Here is a 23,417-nt window from a genome sequence, read left to right as displayed (position 1 = left end):
CAAAAAAAATGAATATTCTCCGCCTGTGATCAAATCTTATAAAACACTGTGATAAAAAGGATCATTTACCCAATCAGTAAGTAATAATCGATTTTAGAAATTTTCATTATATATTTATAATATTCATGAAATCATATTTTCAGATGAAAACTAAAATGGTAGCCTGCCTGTTTGAAGAATAAGATGAAAGTAGGTTTTTGTTTCTATTTTATTTGCAAGTAGTTGATTATCAGATCGGAACTATTTTTGTGAATCTCAGGATCAAGCTTTCATTTCACTCTTATGCAAAACCTACTGATTAGTTTTATTCCTCTTCCATATCCCGTAGTGGTCATACTTTTATTTTCTGATCAAGCATTTTTCTCAAATTATAAGTGCCCTGTGTCACCCACATCGAATATCAAGATCATTTGGGTTTTTCGTACACAATAACCCTGAGTTAGAATCCCAAAGTTCCGCGCAGCCAGCGTTGAATTACAAGACAAAGAAAGAGAATGAGCTGCCTGCGCGGAACTCCTTCGGGCTTCTACCTCAGGGTTATTGTGAACGAAAAAACCCTATATCTTGAAAAGACGGCATCTAGTGAACTATTATTGTTAATTAATGTATGATCAAGATTAACGATACACGACACGAAAGAACTCAGAACGAATTACAATGCAAATGTTCTTAAATCTCTTTGAACAACTTTTACTCTTTTTCAGAATCTGTTTCGAATCTAAGATCAAATGAGACATGCTTATTGTTCTCGCGTATGTTGTGTATTTGTATTTCTCGTAAATTAAATATTGTATAAGATGGGCTAATTAGAAAAGTAATCAAAACATTCCTTAAAATTTTTTGAATTTTATTGAGTAGCTAATTTCACACTTTTGTGATGGTTTGTTTGAGATATTATTCTTTGTTCAGGAATGCGTTCTTCTACCAGATATGGGATATATCTACTCTGGATATTTGCAGTTTTCATACTCGGGATATATGTATTCACCAGGTCTAACCTTTTACCCTACCATTCCTTAAGCCACAATTTAAAGGTTTACTTCTATTCCAAAGAATTTTTACTCCCCACTTACTTGGCTTGTTGATGTTTCAATGACAAATGAGTCTTTTTCTAGCATTTTAAAATTTAAATTTTTTAACTTTGCATATGAATCTAACTTTATCAATATAACTTTATTATTTTTAGTGGATTTCTACTCCAAAGACGAGTTCTTCCTAACGAAACAACTTGCCAGGAACATTTTTAAATAAATCAAAATTAATATTAAACTTACCTTAAACTTAATTTTACTAATCCTGACTTTTTTGCAACCTGCCAGTGTTAACCTTCGATATATATATATATATATTATTATCTTTGCCTTTTTGATCTTGCAGAATTGATAGTTTGATATACAGATGGTCAACGACATCTTGTCGTAAAGTCAGTTGAGGTGTAATAAATACAGAGACCCCATAGTAAATCTAGATAAATTACGTTGTACATTGTCCATATAGCTAAATGTGTTCATTAGTAGATACGTAAATTCTGCATTGCGGTTAACCTAATCTAGATACTTAGATATAAATATAACTGCGTCATACCAATTTCGTGATTGCTTAACTACGTTATATATAACAGCGCATAACTTGAAATTATGCTGTGTAGACCTAATTCTAATCTAACATGAAGAAATATACTCTGTTGATATAGAGACTCCGCTTTGATTGCTGCGGGAGAGTAATAGTGTTCTTGTTCTAAACGAATGAGTTAAAGATCGTGCCCATTGGTTTGGCATTGATAGTTGTCTGCTTGTGTCCGTTTAGACATTGATAGCTGATCGTGCCCATTGGTTTCGAATTGATAGATTGCGAGCTCGTGTCCTGGTTGACATTGATAGCTGATCGTGCCCATTGGTTTGGATTTGATCGATTGCGAGCTCATTTCCTGGTTGACATTGCTAGCTGATCGTGTTCATTGGTTCTGTATTGATCGATTACGTCCTTGTGTCCATATTTACATTGATAGTTGATCGCACCCCTTGGTTTGACATTGATCGATTACGAGCTTGTGTGCTGGTTGACATTGATAGCTGACGAGATTGTGTCCGGGTTTAGCCATTGCTAGCTAAGTTAAACTGAATTGTACCTGGATAGATACGTGTTCGAGAAACCTTTATGGAGTAGAGCATTTACTACAAAAGGAGAGTAATAAGTTCCTTAACCATAACTAGTTCAAAATATCGTGCAAGACTTTGTTATTAATCTATTGCCTTCTTGATTTATTGATTGGTTCCAGGAGCGTGGATGTAATCAACCCCCAACAGTGTTTAAGAAAGCTATTGTGATACTTATAGGTAAATAATGTTCATGATTTTTTAGCCTATTACCACCATGAGTGTTCACAAAAAATTTCAGCCCATTCGATCCAGCCGTTTGGCCGGCTATAGGCAACATATATATACACGCCTTGTTTTATTTTATAGATAAAACTCTTCGCCCATATCTGTAAATATTATTTATATTAAAAATTGCCCTGAAGATTGTTAAAACTAGAAACATTAATAGTTTTGTCAAAAATCAGATTATTGAAAATCGAACAAAAGATTAGAGTATTTTCGTGCTCTTAAATAGTTTCGCTTTTTAGACGCTCTTAAGTATGAGTTCTGTGCTTGGAATTCAACCTGGAGTAGATCCTCTGCTAGCCGTGAACCTGGAGATAAGCTAAACCATCCTTCTCATCATATTAACCAGCTACCAGTCCTGCATAGGCTCTCCAGACCCAGCCCAGACACAGGACAGATACATGGAAAAATTTTCAGGTTAACACATACAGTAGTTTTTCTACTGGTTAAACTATTTGCTTTAAACAACAGTAAATATTTTAAATATTTCTTAAAATATTAAATATAATCTTCCTTTTCCCCAGTTATATGGAACCCGAAGTAGATCATATCCAAATATTTTAGAAAATGAAAGAAAGTTTATTAACCATGATTACCCTGACGCCTTGTTTCATGTCTGGTTCCCTGGGGGGGGNATGCCCCCTCCCTTTTTTTTTCTTATTGTGATACAAATCTATAACATTTGATACGTTTTTGGAAAGCACTTGGGCTCCACTTCAATAATCTGCAAAAATAATAGAAAATTTGCAAAAATCTTAATGTTCAGTGCAAAACCTAGTTATTAAGCAAAAAATGAGTAAAAAATTGCGCAAATTGCATCAAATTATACATTTTTAAAAAGGCCTTGACCCAGCGAATTCAATTGTGCAAAAACATTTGCAAAATATTTAAAACCTAAATGTGTATTCAAGAAAAAAAAGAAAATGTACAAATTCCCTTTAAAGGCGTCTGAGCAAAAATCTGTGCATTTCTTTTCAAAAATTATGCAATCTGGTTGATTTTGTTATATACCTTTTAAAGAGCTATAAAATGTTGAAATCCAATGACTGGAAGTAGGTACAAATAAAGATTCAGTCTGGTATATAGTTAAATAAGGCATTTTAGCAGTATGCCTGAGGACTCAGGCAAAAGGTACAAAAGCCCAGCTTTCTGTCTTAAGTGATAAGCATGTGTTAGTTAGAAAAGTCAGAAAATTTGAGCTTAATTGCTTAAATACTGTTTGAGTTATCGCAAAAAAAAAACGATTTAACCCCCCCCCCCCCCCCCCCCAGGGTAGATAGGGTTAATGTATGTTTGTATGTCATGCCTACATTGATCGTCTTTAGTATTCAGTGTGTGTGTATTTTTTATGTCACAATATTGTTCGTCTTTAGAAGTGAGTAAATGCGTATGTTTGTATGTTACACATTTTGATCGTCCTTACCAGTCTGGGTGTGCGTATGTTTGTATTGTATGTCACACTTTTGGTCCTCACTAGTCAATGTGTGCGTTTGTTTGCATGTCATACTCTTGAACTTCTTCACTAGTAAATGTGTGCGTATGTTTGCATGTCATACTCTTGAATTTCCTCACTAGTAAATGTGTGCGTATGTTTGTATGTCATACTCTTCAACTTCCTCACTAGTCAATGTGAGCGTATGTTTGAATGTCATACTCTTCAACTTCCTCACTAGTAAATGTGTGCGTAAGTTAATATGTTTATATTCGTCCTCAGAAGGGGATAGTGTGTCAGTATTATTGCTTAATAGTAACATATAAATAGAACTCATGGGAAAATTTAGACTGTAGATTGTAGACTGTAGACTGTAGACTGTAGACTGGTGACTGGTAGACTGTAGACTGTAGACTGTAGACTGTAGACTGTAGACTGTAGACTGCTGACTGCAGACTGTAGACTAGACTGCAGACTGCAGACTGCAGACTGCAGACTGTAGACTGTAGACTGTAGACTGTAGACTGTAGACTGTAGACTGTAGACTGTAGACTGTAGACTGTAGACTGTAGATTGCAGACTGTAGATTGCAGAGTAGATTGCAGACCGTAGACTGATAATAAAGACAAATCTGTCACAAACATACATCGAAGTTTGTCACAATAAGATTAATTAAAACTAAAACATTCAGGTTTATGGCTGATCCCCCAACTACCACCATGCAACGACTGAAAGGTTTTAATTTACATATAATGATATGTTTTAAATTATTTTTAACAAAGTGACATTGTTCTAGATTTACTTAATTTAGGTTTGACTACTGGAAGTTTGCCAACGTTTATTGATGCCTCGAGTAACTTTGCCTCTTATCAAATTCAGGAGGACAGTTGGTTAAACCAACTTACAAGACATAATAAGTCCATTCATTTCGCAGGTAAACCCACCGTTCAGTGCAGGAAATTTGTTTTTCCATTGTTTCTGTGGCAGAAATGCGCAACTCACCTTTTTGGAGCAACCGCAATTGAGAAAAGTCAACATTTTTCATTGTTAAGAGCATGGATATCTGATCCATTCTTAAACTTTACTGTACCGTTTTCAAGAATTGTGTAAATGGAAAAGTCACCTGTAAGATACACTAAAATGTTTTCAGGGCTAGGAATTCTAGTACTGGGGATCTAGAGATCTGATCTCGATCTCGATCTTTTGAATCTGCAGATTATTAATTTAAACTTCATTCGATATCCTGCATGGAAATCGTACCCGGGAGTAATAGCCGAACTTTTTTTTCATATTTAATTTGTTTCAGGGGATGATACTTGGCTAAGTCTCTACCCGGACACTTTCAAGGTTAGCAGCTTACTATCCAATTTAATGTATATTTTTTGGGGGGGATTTTTGTATCCAATAACTGTTCTACAGCTAAATGGGACTTCATAATCTCATCATTCCATGGGATATGGAAACCATGTAATGTCATTTGTTTTTCATAGATAACGTATACAAAGCAAATATTAAGTTTACTTTATCTTTAGTTTGTTTGTAGCCTTTGCAACATAGATTTATAACTACAAATTTGCACTTTTGTGCATATCCACTTAAATGAAAACGACATTTCCAATTATTTGAGGAAGACGATATTTCCACGTGTACGAGGAACATCGCTTCCATTTATACGAGTTAAACGATATTTCCATTCATATGAGGAAAACGATATATCCATTTATATCATGAAGACGATATTTCTACTTACATGATGAAGAATTTTTTAAGTTACATGGTGAAGACGATATTTAATTTGCATTGGGAAGACGAAATTAGTTGTCTACAGTCTAACTATTTTAGAAATCTGTTCCTCTGCCCTCCTTTGATGTCTGGGATCTTGATACTGTTGACACTCAAGTAACAAAGTAAGAAAATAAAATGAATGTAAAAATTTGTCTTCTTGCTATTTTTTTTCTTTTGCTTGAAATGCCAATCTCTGTAAAAGATGTTTGATTTCTCAGGAACTTCTTAAAGCCTAAACACAGTTAATATTATGTTATCAAAACTCAAAACTGAAAGCATAGTTTTAAATGCACCTTCATGCAAAGATAGTAAAGCCCGGTACCTTTAAAAGCTTTGTCTGATTCAAGTATGAATTTAAAATTAAGGTTTAGAATTTAAAATTAAACACTTTTCCAACTAGGAAATGACAAAATCAGTAGTCAGATAAAGGTTTCAAGGGTACCGTTGTAAATCGGGCATTGACATCTTTGCATGGAGGGACACCTGAGATTAAGCTTACAGTCCCTTTAAGTTTAATTTGACCATGATTCTGCAGGTTCTTGTATTCCGAACTGGGGATGGATTGGGATATTCTGCTCGGTCATTATCTTGGAGTTGATCATGCTGGTCATAAGGTAAATATTTATATAGGGGTCGGTGTTTATATCAATACAATGATGACAACTTAATATTTTGATTTCCAAGAAGCTTTTTCAAATGACAAGTTTAAAAGTTAACAAAGAGAAGTTGTTAATTGACAGCTTCTCTTTGTTTCCATTTTTAAGTGTATCCATGCTGCTTGAAAGCTGGGAAGAAAGTCGTATTCATTGTATTAATGAATACAACGACGACTGTAGTATTATAGGTCAAGCTAAAGATTAAAAAATGAAAATGATTAGTTTTGGATTGTTTCGTCTTTTCACTGTTTTCATAATTTTTCAGCTTTAATTTCTAAATATTAGTTGCAGTTTTCCACTGATCAAATGGAATAACATCAGCCATCTCAACCCTAGTAATTTGTTTTTCTGTGCTGTTTTTCAAAATCTATCAATAAAAGATATTAATTAATGGAAGGTGCAGACGAAATTTATTTGAATGTAATGGGATTTTTTAATTGACCATGGAGCCAGCTCTGCAATTGGTTTATTTATTACTAAAACATCTATTTTTTGAGGTTTTTAAATATTTTCTCCTGCAAGACCTGATTTTGTAGAGTAAACCTTCATAATAATTTTTAGCTTATTAAACTTTCATTAAAAATAAAAGCCATTTACAACAAAAAAAATCAAATTCCATTGTTAAATTTATTCAAAACATGGCTTAACAGTGACAACTGTAATGTAGTGGTTTTTAAAAGCATGTACATTTTATTGCTTTAAAAACAACGCTTGAAGTAAATAATATTTATGTGATTCATTATATTAGACTAATAACTACACTCACAACTTTAAATTTAAAGGTGAACAATATTTCACAACGTTTGCGGAATCAAATATGTCTTGCAATGCTGGGAACTTTTCTGTTGGATGCTCATAATCCCTATCCCTTGATCTTGATATCCATTTTATCTCAATTTCCACTTGAGGATGAATGCTTAATCTCTTTTATTAAGTTGTATCTCCTTTCAACCCCTTATCAAAGCTCCCTTCAACCCCTGACTTGGTATGATTGTCATGCATGATATCAAATAAAGATTAAATCAATCTGCAGATTAACAAAAGATCAAGATCAAGCATTGATCTCAATATCCACAATGCAAGGGTTCTCATCTCTAATCTTGCAAAGTTGGATGAATTCTTTTTTTCTTCAGAGGATTTGTAACCTTCAGTGATGACGTCAGGACAAACTTTTTAACTTGTAGGAAGAAGTATTCTTTGATGTTATTTTGACAAGCCAAGTTTATATTTATTCCCAAGAGTATAAAGGAAGACAACATTACTCCAAAAGGAAAGTCTTGAGTTTGTTTTTGAGTGAATGCAAACAAAATCAAGGCTATGCTTCCAATAACAGAAGCAGTAATTAGAGCTTTGAAATTAAACATGCTTTTTGAAGGTCCTCCAGATTCAGCATTGACGGTTGCTAGACTGTGATTTTTCCTTAGGTAGTACTTGATGTAGTAGTAGGATAGAATAATGATAGCTAAGCATAGTATAGTGTGAACGCAGTGAGCTATGGAGTAATTGTTGAAAGCCAGGGTTGCATTTTGTCCAGTAAGAAATGCATTTAATGGTGAGATATAACCTAATGGTATAAAATTATCACTTCGACTAATTTTGGCATGAAGACTGAACGTGTTATGTAAAGCTGGTGTAAACTGTTTTTTAAGCTTTGTGGTAAAAAAATAACTTAATTTAACTGAAAGATTTAGAACAGACAATCAAGAGATAATTGTACATTTTTTTGAGTCCCTCTTACATTTTAAGATTAAATTTATAAATAACCTGATGAGAGCTGGGTTGGGAAAAGTCCCAACTGAACAGAGAAAGTGTAAATCAAGGTGAATCCTAATATCTTCCAAGAAGTAGTGACAGGATCCAGACTAACCATTAGGTCAAACTAGGAAAGTACAATAGTTTTTCTGTTCTAATTAACAGGAAAAGTTAAACAATTGGATTATTGGGGATTACTGCCTTATTCTTACCTTAACAACAAAGAGTAGCCGAAGAACTGCTGTCGAGTACACCAGTCCGCATAAAATGAATCCAGAGTAGTCGATGAGAAAAGTCACTGCCAATCCAACATTTAATGGCATACAACAGAAAAGAGATGAGAACATAACTGCACCATTCTGTAATAATACATGGCTATCAGTTAGTTCAAATGGTTGTTGGCAAAAAAAAGTCCACAAATGATTACAAATTTTTTAAAATGGCACGAGCAATGAGCGTGGTAACTTTTCCCATTTCATATACATACTTTGAGTAATTCCTGCAAATTTTAGATCGACACCTCATAAATTCTTGGAGATAATTGCAACCAAAGTTTTAAAAAGTGCTAAGGAAGTTAAAACAAATCGTGAAATCATGATGTTTATATCAAATTTTTGAAAAATATGAATGAAAAATAAATGAGTTAGGTTAAAAAAACCTTCTAAGATGCTTGTTTTTAAGAAAAGTGCATTTTTAGCGTTTTTATTTTACTCAGTCAATTTTTTTAATTTTTAAAAAAGTTCTACAGATTTTATCTATCTAGACAATTACCAAGAAAATGATATGCAACATTATAAATTCACGAAAAAAAATATTTTGGAGCTGTGTAGGTCTTTTTTTAATGTTAGCAGCGATTATATCTTAGAGTTTTAGAGATATTGGGCCAAAAATTTAGATTAGTTCTCAAGGTACATATTAGAATTTGGGAAAAGCTACCACCTGCACATCTGTTTTCAAAAGTTGGTCATGTGTCACCTTAGTTTGATTGCCATTTTAGGTACTTATGTATACAAGTTAAAATCAAGATGGAAACAAAGAAATCCAAGAAGATAAAATTGGAAATAAAAGGATTCAAATCGGAAAAGATAGTACACGGTTTAAAAAATACAATTTTGCTATTTGGTTTTTGTGAGAGATAAAGAATGTTGGCATTCCTCAGATAGTTCGAAGACAAAGTCAGACATAGACTGAAAGATGAAGCTGTAAATGTATAATCCTTCCATTGCAATGAACAATTATTGCTGACATACTACTATCAGTTTAAATTCTAAATTGAAAATTAGACTTCTATAAATTTGACATTAAACAAAAGAATTTTCACTGTAAAAATTTCCATTTTCTAAATTTTTTAACCCACCCTTGAATTTAAAGGAAGAAAAGTCTCATTTCCAAGAATTATTATCTTTAAGATTAAAAGTCACTACCTGAAAAGTCAGTATGAAGTTCATGAGTTCCACAATGTAGTAGTTCATGATAAATATCATGTTGATCTTGACTTGTGGAACTGCCAGCTTGTAGATTCTAACCATGTGTGTGAAGAAGTTGCTAAGTAAGGCAATGAGGAATCCAAATGAAAAGATGATTAGATTTTGAGTAAATGTTTTAGCTCTTCCTACTTTTTGTTTGTTTCCTTTTGATATGTCTTGAGTTTTGGAAATATCAGTATAATTAATATCTTCTTCACCCTTATCTAGATTTGCTTCATGCTTGTCTAGATTTAATTTACCATTTTCTAGATCTTGATCCTTCTCTAATTCTTCTTGATCAAGGCCTAGATCTTCTTCACCCTTGTCTAGATCTTCTTCACCCTTGTCTAGATCTTCTTCACCCTTGTCTTGATCACCCTTTGCTTCAGTAATATTCAGCAGAATCTTTGTTTGATCAATTTGATCATGGTGAATCATTTCTTTTTGGATATCTCTTGTACCATTCTCTTGACCAAATGTCCAAATGATATGAGACAGAACCAAGAGTAAAAGAATGATGTTCATACCTACTCAGTTGGTTTCATTCTATTTTATGCGGAGAGTATTCCTCAGCTTTTATAACTACAAGGGAGGAGGAGGATTCAATTCAATTCATATTATGCTCTGCATCTTGATTAAATATTTATATTTGGAATAGAATATCTCTATTCTGTTATAAATATTGTTAAAGAAAATTTAATTTATGTTGAGAAGAAAAATTATCACCTAAAAAATAAGAAAAAATAAGTCTATTGGTTTTCAAATTTATTATTTTAGTTTGGCCCGAATCATCCTGAAATGAGAAGAAAGCTTAGAGAGATGAACGCCGTCATAGAACATGTTGTTGACAATCTACCTGAAGGTAAACACGTGGCATAGTCCTCAAAAAACATCTTAAAGATTATGTCAGAGAAATTTAGCAGATTCAAGAAAGGGTGGCTATCTGTAATATGATGGTAACAAATTTGAAATTGAAAAGGGAACTTCATAAAGTAATGCCTTTCTCCCTACCAGTGGTTAGGATCCATTTCATTTTGATGCGAATCCAGATCCTGAATCTGCCCAGTAAAAAATAGATCCGGATCCAGATTCAAGTCATAAACATTTCTTTAAGATCATTTTTTTGCCTTTTTTATGCTAAAACTAGATGAATCATTTGAAATTTTAAACGATCTCTCTTTTTTTTAACAGTTCAGATTTGGATTTTGATAGCAAAATTTTGTTTATTGTTGGGTAATATTTTTCCACTTGGATCTGGATCCGTGGATCTGTATATTTTTGCAGATCCATCAGATCCTAAGCACTGCTCCCTTCTGCCCTACCTATAATAGCTTTACTTGACTGTTTGTTGTTTTCCTAGACACTGTTCTAGTAGTGCTAGGGGATCATGGTATGACGAACAGCGGGGACCATGGAGGAGACTCACTCCCAGGTACAGGCTGGTCCTTCTCTCCTGTTCTATCTTAATCGTAAATATCAATCAGTCAACCCCTTTTTTTAAAAATTTTGATTCAATGTCCTTGAATCAAGTTAAACTGGGATCTTTTAACCCAAAACCTTGAATTTTTTATTTCATATCTGTGATCTTTTACCTTTTTTCCAAAATCCTTGAACTTTGAATTCAGATCTGTAATCTCTTATTGATCCTAAATCCTTTAATCCTTGACTTTGATTTTAGATCTGTAATCTCTTAAGATTGATTCTAAATCATTTAATCCATGAACTTTGATTTCAGATAAAATATCTGAATTCTGTAATCTTTCATCTTTGGATCTAAATCCTTCAATCCTTGAACTTTGATTTCAGATATTTAATTACCCTTGATCCTAAGTCCTTTAATCCTTGAACTTTGATTTCAGATAATTAATTACCCTTGATCCTAAGTCCTTTAATCCTTGAACTATGATTTTAGATCTTTAATCCCTTATCCTTGATCCTAAATCCTTCAATCCTTAAAGTTTGATATTAGATCTGTGATCACTTATCCTTGATCCTAAATCCTTCAATCCTTAAAGTTTGAAATTTGATCTTTGATCTCTTATCATTGATTTTAAATCCTATAATTACGATTCTTGGTCTTTTATTTATTATCTTTGATCCTTAATCTTTGACACTTAATCCTTTGGACATTCATACTTGATCTTTTGATCCCTGATCATTGTTCTTTTATCCTTGATCCTTTTTATCATATTGTCAAAATTATTTTTTATTGATATTAAAACGTATGAAAAAGCTTGAATCCTAATCTCTAAATAATTCTAGAGATTGAAGCTGGATTGTTTGTGTACGGACTAAAGTTAGGATTTGATTTAAAAGCTGAAGCATCCACTGTTTCTCAGATAGATCTTGTTCCAACTCTATCTCTTCTTCTAGGTAAACTTTACACTCATCACTTCAATCTTCTGCTACGACTTTATGATCTCGCAGTTCCTAGTTTTCATTATGCGCGGCCCCAAAGAAAAACAAGTTTATAATTACTTATTATAAACTGATTTGTTCTTCTTAAAAGCTTGTAGTTTTGAATGAAAATACAAACTTTCAACTCTAACGAATTAATTCACTGCATGCAATTTGACCCGACCAGGCTTACAATACAAAACCACATAATTTGTATATGTGAACCTTCAGTCTAAAAGTCTCTCCTTAAAATTAAAATAATCTCCTGTAATTTGTCAACTCAGTGTTGATAACTGTTAAAATGATGTGTTTATTTCTACCAGAAATGATTATGAACTGCATGAGTTTTTTACCATTGTTTTGGAAATAAAGTTTCAGAGAAAACTGTTGTAATTCGTCGAAGAAACTCTTAAATAAAAAATCGGAGCCGACGGAGGTCACTTTTCAGAGGTTCCAAGTCTCCGGAAAGAGATTTCGACAATCGGACTTCATATCCAGCTCCTAGGCAATTATATGAGTCTACATTCAAAAATACAACCGGCTGCTATTAATATTTATAGAGATAATACAAAATGTCTTACTTGTTACGGGTTCTTTAGCATTACTTATCGGTTGTCAAAAAAAAATATTATTAATGCTTGACTTATTCCTGTCAAATCAGTTTTGGATAAAAAATTTAATTTGATCAGTATCAATGATACTAAAAGTTTACATTTGATTGGCAAAAAAATGTCCATCATCTAAAATCCATAATCGCCTTTTTTTTACATTCTTGATGTATTTCAGGAGTTCCAGTTCCCTTCTCTAACCTTGGTGCTCTTATTGACGAACTCTTAATCCCAACTATGCTAATCAAGGAAGGATTTTATTCTCACAAAGGCTCAAGTTAAATTGGCGGTTTTTTTGTGACATCGTTTTTGTTTAGCTTGATATGAAGTTGTCATATTTAATTTTTCACTTTTATGGGTTCTTGATTTTGATTTATGTTGCTATCAATGTTTGCTTAGATTTTGACTTAAGATAGATTTTAGTATTTGCTTTGATCTTGACTTAAGTAAGATTTTAGAATTTGCTTTGTTCTTGACTTAAGTTGGAGGTTAAGTCATCAATTTGCTTTTATTATGATTTAAGCTAGAGGATAAGTCCTAAATTTGCTTTGATCTTATTCTTGACTTATCCCTATTCACGTTTTTTGTAGATAACTTTTGTCTTAGGCTGTTCAATTTTTTTGACTTTTCTAACTAACACATGCCTCTCACTTCAGGCTCAAAGCGGGGCTTTTATACATACTATCTGAGTCCTCAGGCATACTGCCTGTATGCCTTATTTTACCTTTACCCTTTGATCTAGATGTTGAGTTCTTAATTCGCTTTGATCTTGACTTAAGTCAGCTGATACGTCCTCAATTGGCTTTGATCTTGACTTAGGTGTGAGTTAAGCTCTCAATTTTAATCTAACTGACAGCTAGAAGTCAAGTTTTCAATTTTCTTTGATCTCGACTTATTATCAGCTGATAACTCCCCAATTTGCCTTGATCTAGACTTAAGTTATAGGTTAAGTCCTTAATTTGCTTTGATCGTGACTTAATTCCTCTATTTGGTTTGTATTTGAAAATATCTGTGCTCAGGAAAGTGGTTCAGGGTCACATAGTAGGCTGACCAGCTTTTCCCAAGAAGATCTCATCAAATTTAGGGAAATATCATCAACTGCCCCCTTACCATTTATCAAAGTTCACCCCCCATAAAACTAAAATAGAAAAACTCGTGAACAATTTAAATAAATATTTAGTTTTCTCCTCAAAATAAGTTTGTTCTGATCCCGTAACTTCAGTGTGAAGAATCGACAATCTAAAACGATTGATCTTTTCAATTTAGTATAAATGCTAATCCCCAAATTAAATATATTCCTGCAGGGTATGATCACATCAGGATATCGAAGAGAAATTAAATTAATCAGAGGACGAATTTAAAGAAATTGAGCCGTGGCTTAAATTTAAGCCACGGCTTAAATATGGTTGGTAACACTTAAAATTGTATTCAATTTTTCAAGATTTGAGCCGGCGCTCAATTGAAACCGGTTTTTGGCAGATTTAAATTCGGACACAGCTGGTTAGCATAAAATGGGAGACGAATTCTTGATCCTGAGATTCATAACATTCATAAGTTCTAACCTGTTTCCAAAGTAGTTAAAAACCAGTGCTTTTAGGATCCATTTAGTATATATGCTGATTTTGCGTGTTGTTTTCAGGCTGAAACTTAATAAACCATTCAGAGATGAGGAAATTTTTTTCAACAGTTCAATTTTGGGGTTTGAGAGCAAAAGATTTTTGTTTTTGTAAGCACGTTAAAAACGAAATTGGGATATCATAGAGTTGATTAAAACCATGTACATGAATGTTGATATATTGTACAGAATGTCGTACATGAAGGCTAATGTACACCAGGTGTACAAATATCTAACTGCGTACCTCAATGCTGGAGGTAGTTTCCCGGAGAAAGAAAACTATAGAATCAGAAACCTGGCAAGCGAGGTCGGTTTTTTATTATTCATCAAAGATACTCCATATTAAATGGGATCTGACCGATTCACAATGGTACCCTTACAACCTTCATCTGATCAGTAATCTGGAACAGTAGATGTATTTAATTCTAACAATTTTTTCCATTTTTTCTGAAGCAAGAAATATCAGTTTTCAAAAACAAATATGAATATATAATTAAATCTTTAAAACGCGAAACTTTTAAGGGCATCGATGTCAATCTGACATGCCACTCTAGAAAAGGAGGATTATTTGAAACTACGTGTTCAGTCTGTTAAAACTCATTTGTTTCCCCAAAAAGTGGAACAGAAGCAATAAAGAATAGAGAGAGGGTTAGGGTACCGTTGTAAATCGGGCATTGTCACCTTTGTATAGAGATTCACGTGAAAATACGCTTTCAGTCCTTCTAATATGCAAATTGTAAATATAAATATAAATAATCACGAAAATATGTTCAATTTGGAATATTGTCTAAAAATGTAAAATATTCCAAGAAAGGTATTCTATTAATACCGAAGAAATCAATCGAGCGCGGCGGCCCTATTTTAAATTGATAAAAATCATTTTAAAATTTTTTTGGTAATGTTTGCAATGGTTTATAACCATGCAAGTATTTTAATATATACTGCAGAGTATATACACTTTTAATGTTGTCAAAAATTAGTTCATTTTATTATTAACTTACTGTTGGATGTTGACTTGAATATCAGAATTTAGCAAAGAATCCTGCCCACGTGACCCTAAAGTTAATTTTATTTATGTTTCAAATTTTTTCTTAAACACAAGGTCGCAAAGTTTTTCCAGTAATTCCATGAAATTCTTCCTTATATACAGATTATACAAAATAGATTATGAAGTACAATGTGTGGCAACATGACGTCACAAGTGTCAAATATAGCAAGAAAATCAAAATTTGTTCACATTAGTTAACATGTTTTCGAAAATTAAATAAAAAAGTGTAAAAACAGAAAATAAAGAACAAATAAAATTGCATTTATTTCTCTGAAAGATTAACACTTTGTTCTAAAATTATCACTATTATTAAAAATGTTGTTGTACACAAAAACTGAATTGACACCTGTACTGTACTGTACTGAGAGTGTACAAATTCTACTTTGCCATCTATTGTACTAGAAGAAATTTGGATTATACCAATTGCAGTGCACCATTTGTCAGATTTTGGCAAATTGTTTTTTCCTCAACTTTCTTCAAACCTGAACCTGAAAACTGGGGAAAAGTAAAATTCATGAATTATAATTACTTTATTTATAAAGTTGTAATCTTTGTTAGTCTGTTGCTTTGTTTGTATTTCCCATCATAACTCAGGAACCCCTTGACCGATTTGCCTTACATTTTTGATTAGGAAACTTGGGAGAACCACGGGAATGTTCTTAGCTTGAGATTCTAAGTTTAGTGGGTTAACTTTTTAGGAAAAAATAGTTGAATCGTAATGTACAACCTAGCGCGGGTAAATAGTGGGATTAACTATAAGTCCCTTGGCAACGCTGGGTTCTTCAGCTAGTTATTTATAAAGGTGATAAACCGACCTGGAGCCCTATCCCCAACGGAAGCTAGAGAACTATATATCAAGTGTAAAGAATTCCTACAAGCAGCTAAACATATGTGTCAGGCAGTTTGGGTCAATTTTAACGAACAGGTATTATTATTATTATTATTATTATTATTCTTATTATTATTATTATTATTATTTTATCATTATCATTATCATTATCATTATCATTATTATTCTTATTATTCTTACTCTTCTTATTGTTCTTATTATTCTTATTCTTATTATTCTTATTATTCTTATTATTCTTATTCTTATTAATTATTTTTATTCATCTTATTATTCACTATTTCACAAATAAAAAGTTTTTAAGAGTTTATAGGGAGTGACCGGCTATGTAAGGTAGTTGAACTGAGAAAGTAGTATTTTGCAGGTTTGTAGATTGTTGAATGTTGATGACTTTATAAACATAAATCTATACACTATTAATGTTTCCTAGCTCTGTTGAAGGGTGAGGAAAGTAAAAGGAACACTGCACCAAGCATTGAATTTTGAAAACCTGAAGGACCCAATGTCAGAATCTCCACTTACAAATAATGACAAATGTGATAAAAGGAGTTTTGGCTAGGAGTAGATTATCAACAGTTGGATCTTGTTTTCCTCATCAATTTTCCTTCATACTTTAAGTTTCTTATGTGTATACGTTTAACTTGGATTTGCCATTTTTGTCTGTCTTCCTGTACTCCTATTTACTGTTAGAAGCGCCTCTGCAAACACCTCTAGGCCCTGCTATGAGGAAAGCTGGAGTTGATCTGATTATAACGATTCATAATTACTGAGTTTAAGCGCAAACTTGACGTTCAAAATCATCCATTTTTGTGGTTACGTTTTGGGAATCGGTTAAAAAAAAATTCAATAACGACGACGAAAAATGTAACAATAATTCTTCAGTTAACGACTGATTTGTCAAGAAATAGATTGAGAAAATAAAAATTAACTTTTGCCATCATAAATAAATAATGGTATTTTTAATGTTTCATTGTTCAAACAAATTTTCTGCAGATTTCCTGGAATCTTTTTTAAAGACGACATTTGAAGAAATATGCGATCAAATTTGTAAAGAATTAGAAATTCAGTATAAAGAGAAAAAAGAAATGAATGATTTTAACATTGATTTATTGACAAATTTATAATGAGAAATATATTTCTCAACATTTAATTAGTTTAATGTAGAAGTTTTGTTAAATTTCTGTCGTCATTATGACTAATTTGAAAAAACCGATTCTCAAAATCATCTCTTCAAAATGAACAATCTATGATGATTTTAAAAATTGAATTTTCCCTCTCGCTAAACAAATATGCACCGTAAAAACATCTTGTAAGTCTCAAAGGAATTAAGAATTTCTCCACAATACTGCATTCTCAGTTCAACTACCATACATTGCCGGTCACTCCCTTTAACCTATACTTGTTTGCAGGCAATAACCATTGGTTTAACCATTGTTGTTCTTCATTTATCTATTCTGTCGATACTGGTTTGCAAACCTCAATCCAGACTCATCTCAACACTGATATCAGGCAAGTCTAACATTTTTCCTGTTTTTGTACTGTAAATTTCTGCTTGTAAACTCTTCAGTGAGGTTTGTCCTTCCTAAACCCTGAAAGGGTGCCATAGTTGATTCTCAATAGATCAAACGGAAGTGGAGCCCTCATTTTCCTAACCCACATCAGACTAATCAGACCGGTTCTTATCATAAAGGTTAGCGTTGTGAATTGTTGATGGCACTTGATAATGTGGGGTCCCTTATGCTTATTCTCTACAGGTTTGTGTCTCATGCACGAATTTGAAATAATTTTATTTTAGGATTTCTTTTGATATGCATCGGTGCCTCAATTCTTCTTGGTTCATTTTTCGGGGTCACGTTGGCTGTTTTAGCAGGTAAATGAATATCTAGTCAATAATGCTTACATTTAAACTATGAGCCAAGACCCTACATGCTGAAGAAGAAAACAATTTAGATAATTTATTATATTCCGTTTTTTAATTGTATATTTATATTTCAGTTGGATAATTTAGTCTGACATCTATGTATTTATGTATAGATTGGATTTCTGGTATGGATGAAAGTCTACCAACTATGTATTTATGTATAGATTGGATTACTGGTATGGATGAAAGTCTACCAACTATGTATTTATGTATAGGTTTGATTATTGGTATGGATGAAAGTCTACCAACTATGTATTTATGTATAGATTGGATTAATGCTATGGATGAAAGTCTACCAACTATGGACCTACTTCTGATTTACTCCTTGTCGTTCTTCACCCTCCTCACGAACGGGATGTGGCTCCTCTGGAAAGTTAGGTATTAAATTATGAAATTTTAAAACATTATTTTTTACTACTTTAGACCCATAAACACTGAAGTTAATGTTGACTGCCTGAAAAGGGAAACAACTGAGTACTTGCCTAAAATTCTAATTTTTGAACGCTTGTATTTTTGCCACCTGATGAACGATCCATAGTGTAAAACATATTTAAATATATGTTCGCTTGAGATGGGCAAACGGCTTGACCAAATTGATTTGATTTGAAAATCATGATTTAAGATTAAAAGCGGGGAAACGTCAGGCCCTCCAACTAGTTTTTAATAATTCAAACTGAATATTTGATCAGAATTTAATGTCTCTCATGTTGCCACAGTTTAAAGATTAAATGTAGAGTTTGGGTTGAGTTATCAGATTGTTTTTCCAAATGTATATCATCGGAGAGTAATAATGAAATTTAAAAATAATTCCAGATCACTCCCCCAGATGGAATTATTAAACCTCTCAAAAGTTCCCAGCGCTGATTTATGCAATCTTTAAAACTTTTTATTTTCTATCTTTTTCACGTGATAAACTGATTTAGCTTTTGTATGAAAGAGATGGTTCTGTAGTTGAAGTCTGGACATAATATTCAATATGTATTAAGATATTGTATGAAAGAGATGGTTCTGGAGTTGAAGTCTGGACATAATATTCAATATGTATGTTCAGCAGGCATTTATCTACTTATATCTTTCTCAGGTTATTTTTTTAAGGGACTGGTCACAGTTTTAAAGAACCCTTCAATTCAAATTTTTAACCATTTTAATAGTATTTTGATGGGATACAAAAAATGTTTTTTTCTTGCTTAACAATAATTCTCTTTTATAGCCCTGGTTTTAAAGCGCTTCTCTCAACCTCGAAGTTTTTGGCAAAATCCTGGTCTAATTTTCCGCCTGAATTGTGATATTTGATTAGAATTTAAATATGATGCCTTTTTCTGATTGTTTTTGTAGCAATGCAGATAATTGTTGTAATCTTATTTATGTACAGTACAGTATTGGAACTAATATCCCCCGTATTCATGTACAGTCACTTAATTAATAAATATATTTCATTTTTTTTAGAATATTCAGTATTTTGCCATTTTTTATTAATATATGGTGTAGTTTTGTTCTACTCGTCTTGGAATTAAAGATATATACTTTCGTAAAATATAACTTTGCATATTTGGCACATTTCTAGCAGTGTCAGAAATGGGCCAAGTGTTGGTATTAGAACTAATGTCCCCTGTATTCATGTACAGTACAGTTTTGGAACTAATGTCCCATGTATTCATGTACAGTACAGTTTTGGAACTAATGTCCCATGTATTCATGTACAGTACAGTTTTGGAACTAATGTCCTATGTATTCATGTACAGTACAGTCCCTTAATTAATAAATATATTTCAGTATTCTCGAACTCCTTTGTTGTCAACGAATCCTCAGTCCTAGGATTCTGTTTTGTATCTACTCTCTTTCTTTACCTCATACTACACACTAGGGAGGAAATTATCTAAATTTAAAATTGTCAAAATGGGTGGGAAGGCAGATTCACCCTGATGACTGCCGAACCGTAAATGACGTCATGGAAATAATTCCTGGTATGTTGCCCAGTCCTTCGCTAAGTGATTCAAAACGATATGCTGGGAATTAGATTCTTAGACTTCATTTGCGGCTGAGAAGCCATAGGATTCGGTTGTCTTTCCCGATCATTTATGAACGCCACAATTGTTTTGTCAAAAAGAATTTTAATATACTAGATCTATTTAAATTATGAACATGTTCTTTTTGTTTACATTTTAAACAAAGAAGAAAAAAATTCGCGGATTTTCAAGAATTTAAATTTTTTTTTACAAAATTAAAAACCTTTGAAACACATTTTTTTAAATTTTAATCATTCATAAACCTTCCCGGTGGTCACGTGATGTCCCACAAAAATTTGGGCCCGATCGGTTCAGCCGTTTTGACGTTTATTGGATACAAACAAACAGACAGACACCCAGACAAACAAACAGACAGACAAGCCAAATTTATTTATAGATATGAAGAAGAAAAATATCCAAGCTTTTAAATGGATAAAACGTGATTAATGATTCAACTGTAATTTAATCTGCTTATCCTAAAGTCTGAGCTTGACAATTTATTTAACATAAATCACCTTGAAAGTTTCCTGTATTTGCAATTAAGTCTTAAGAATTTTTTATATTCATTATAATGACATTAATTTAAATTGGTGGACAATCCCAATTTACTACAGGATAACCCACAAGATATGAGACTCCAGAGACGACTGTACGGAATTCATGCTGTCCTTTTTTCTTATGTTCATGATTTCCCACAACTGTAAACTTGGTTCTTTCTTTATAAAATAATTAAATAAGTCATTAAAAGACAACTTAATTAAATCTAGGGATCATTATACAGAGCTTTAAAGCCAAACATAGTACTCGAAAAACCTAACATTTTCTGCTAACAAAATTATTTTTATATTAGCCTTATTAAATTTTTCGAAATGATTCATTTTTCCTAAATTTTCTGATTAGTCCTGAAAATAGTAATTTAGAGCCATTGACAATCTTATATGATGTGGGACACCCTGTTTATTTAAGAAGTTATAGGTCGTCTTTACATTTCCGATCAATTGATAACTAATAGATCGAGGTTATGTAGCACAAAAATTGAAGTCCTGACAGTTTGAACTATATGTAGTGTTATTAGTCTAAAAAGAGTTTTTTTTGGGACACCCTGTACAAAAAAAAAACATTGTTATTCCCTGAACTAGATCTATTTCCTCGGAGCAGGAAATCTGTCCCTGTGAGCCTGTTGATCCTGGGCAGCGTGGGTTTGACCCGGTTATCCTTCTTGTACGTGAGATGCAGGGAGGAGGACGGTCCAGACTGTGTACTCACACAATACCACAAGGAACCATTACTTTGACACTTAACGAGTCAAAACTGCAAACTTAAACCACAAAGGGATGACTTTAATAAACCACAAAGGGATGACTTAAATAAACCACAAAGGGATGACTTTAATAAACCACAAAGGGATGACTTTAATAAACCACAAAGGGATGACTTAAATAAACCACAAAGGAATGACTTAAATAAAGGGACTTTATGGCGTTATTTCAAGTGACCTCTACTTGTAAAGATGACTTTGCTCGATTTATAACGGTACTCTTGATAAGAGCTTTGTCTGATCAAGTATATATTATGTATCACGTTTTTGTTTTTTTAACCGTTTCTTTTCAGTTGCGGCTCATCTGCGAAAGTGACTTGCACATTTCAAGTAGCAAAGGAGAAGCTCACAGAATTAAACACTTTTAGAGTCAGAAAAACAACGGTATCTATCACAATTTTGATCAAGTGTACCGTTGTAAATTGTGCGTTGCCATCTTTGATTGGACGGTCACTTGATTTTACGCTTACAGTCCCTTTAATTAATAATGAGAGAAGTAGTTAAACTGGTGCCTCATTGCGCGTTATTGTGCCACTTTTCTTATCTCATGTTAGTCATTAAATCTGACCTCTGAACTTTGCCATCGAGAGAAGACTGAAATCTTGGATATTTAGAACAAACTTAAAAAGTTATCAATATTATAAGTTTCTGTATATTAATACCAATTGTTAAACGAGCCTGTTGTAAACCACATTTGTAGCATTAACATTTTTTCTTGTTTGCCTTCCCTCCCTCTCCTGAAAATATCTTAAATTTCAGTTTTCCTTTAATAGGGCTGCGCCTTAAGTAAATGGTTTTGCCAGCCTCTGAGTACCCTGGACAATGAGAGTGGTTTCTACCGGAACTGGAGATACTTCTTCACCCTTCTCTCCCTCTTCCTACTCTGCCTGTCTGTCCACCTGGGGTTATCCTCAGCCGGAAATTTGAACGGGATCTCCTGTTCCGTTCTCACAGCCAAGTATTTACCCTGGATAATTGCTGTACTCATGGCCAGCTACTGGGCCCTCCAGGTTGGCAAATATTTTCACCTTTAAAATGACAGACCGGCTATGTAAGGTAATTGAATCGAGTATGCAGTGTTGTGGACAAATTCGGATTCATTTGAGACATATAAAACTTTTTAAAAATCCGTAAATCCTGAGTTTTAGGGTGAAGTCGACGTTTAAAATCGTATTTTTGGGTGGATACGCTTTTAGAATCGGTTTTTTTTAAATACTACAAAACGACGACGAAAATAAACTAAAAATTTTACAGTAATCTAATTAGATGGTTAGGAACATATTTCTCAAAAGAAATTTGTCAATAAATTAATTCTAGAATCAATTATTGCGATTTCATCATTATATTGAATTTCTTATTTGCTATGAATTTATTCGCAGATTTTTTCAAATTCTTCAAATGTCGTTTTTTCAATAATAATTCCAGAAAATCTTTGTGAATAATGACAAACTAGTATAATGAGAAAATAGAAAATAATAATTGAATAAGATTACTTATTTTCGATGATAAAATACTTTTTTATTTTCTAAACCTGTTCCCAAACAACTAATTAGTTCACTGAGAATTTTGTTTACATTTTTGTCGTCGTTATTTAATAATTAAAAAAAAACAATTCTGGAAACGTATCCACCAAAATGAACGATTTTGAACGTCGACTTTGCGCTCAAACTCAGGATTTACAGATCTTAAAAAAGTTTGATATGTCTCAAATGAATCCTAAAGAATTTGTCCACAACACTGCATACTCAGTTCAACTACCTTACATAGCCGGTCTGTCCCTTTAAGTCCCCCACACTCCTCTCCCACCTTCCCTTGATCTTGCCCCACAACGACTTCACGGTTCATTCCAGTTCATTTCATGTACCGGGCCGAATTTCAGCTAGCTAGGACGAGCGGGGGAAGGCAGGCGGCCATGAGCCACCACTATTTCCCCTTCCGGGCCACATATTAGCTTTTTTCTCTTCCGGCAGCCATGAGCCACCACTATTTCCCCTTCCGGGCCACCACATTTGACTCTTCCGGGCAAAACTACGTTTTTAAATGGTATATTTAGGGCCTTTAAAGTGTGATTTTTAAAAATCCAGCCGCGTCACGCTATAAATATATATTTAGATCTTTATATTTCAGTGTTAATATGTAATAAGGATGATTCCTCTTAATGTAAACTGTAAAACTTTTTTTT

General features: G+C 33.0%; 1 protein-coding gene across 1 annotated transcript in view; it reads left to right on the top strand.

Annotated features, from left to right (window-relative positions):
• The first annotated feature begins 136 nt into the window (after positions 1-136).
• The window catches only part of LOC111706033 (GPI ethanolamine phosphate transferase 3), a 27,661-nt gene continuing 4,380 nt past the window's right edge, over positions 137-23,417 (top strand). The window contains exons 1-24 of the mRNA XM_023478786.1: positions 137-189; positions 910-991; positions 1,187-1,235; positions 2,279-2,336; positions 2,627-2,801; positions 4,508-4,551; positions 4,628-4,750; positions 5,123-5,163; positions 5,659-5,723; positions 6,137-6,215; positions 10,253-10,337; positions 10,836-10,907; positions 11,738-11,848; positions 12,659-12,729; positions 13,500-13,564; positions 14,285-14,402; positions 15,946-16,068; positions 17,400-17,499; positions 17,786-17,860; positions 18,178-18,289; positions 18,898-18,992; positions 19,685-19,775; positions 21,076-21,196; positions 22,039-22,245. Of these exons, the coding sequence (XP_023334554.1) occupies positions 912-991; positions 1,187-1,235; positions 2,279-2,336; positions 2,627-2,801; positions 4,508-4,551; positions 4,628-4,750; positions 5,123-5,163; positions 5,659-5,723; positions 6,137-6,215; positions 10,253-10,337; positions 10,836-10,907; positions 11,738-11,848; positions 12,659-12,729; positions 13,500-13,564; positions 14,285-14,402; positions 15,946-16,068; positions 17,400-17,499; positions 17,786-17,860; positions 18,178-18,289; positions 18,898-18,992; positions 19,685-19,775; positions 21,076-21,196; positions 22,039-22,245 (2,160 nt within the window). The 5' untranslated portion in view covers positions 137-189; positions 910-911. The remainder of the gene's footprint in view (positions 190-909; positions 992-1,186; positions 1,236-2,278; positions 2,337-2,626; positions 2,802-4,507; positions 4,552-4,627; positions 4,751-5,122; positions 5,164-5,658; positions 5,724-6,136; positions 6,216-10,252; positions 10,338-10,835; positions 10,908-11,737; positions 11,849-12,658; positions 12,730-13,499; positions 13,565-14,284; positions 14,403-15,945; positions 16,069-17,399; positions 17,500-17,785; positions 17,861-18,177; positions 18,290-18,897; positions 18,993-19,684; positions 19,776-21,075; positions 21,197-22,038; positions 22,246-23,417) is intronic.

Source organism: Eurytemora carolleeae, unplaced genomic scaffold (genome assembly GCF_000591075.1).
Source record: "Eurytemora carolleeae unplaced genomic scaffold, Eaff_2.0 scaffold683, whole genome shotgun sequence".
NCBI lineage: Eukaryota > Metazoa > Arthropoda > Copepoda > Calanoida > Temoridae > Eurytemora > Eurytemora carolleeae.
The sequence above is the reverse complement of the archived record's forward strand: the minus strand, read 5'-3'. Positions and strand labels throughout refer to the sequence as shown.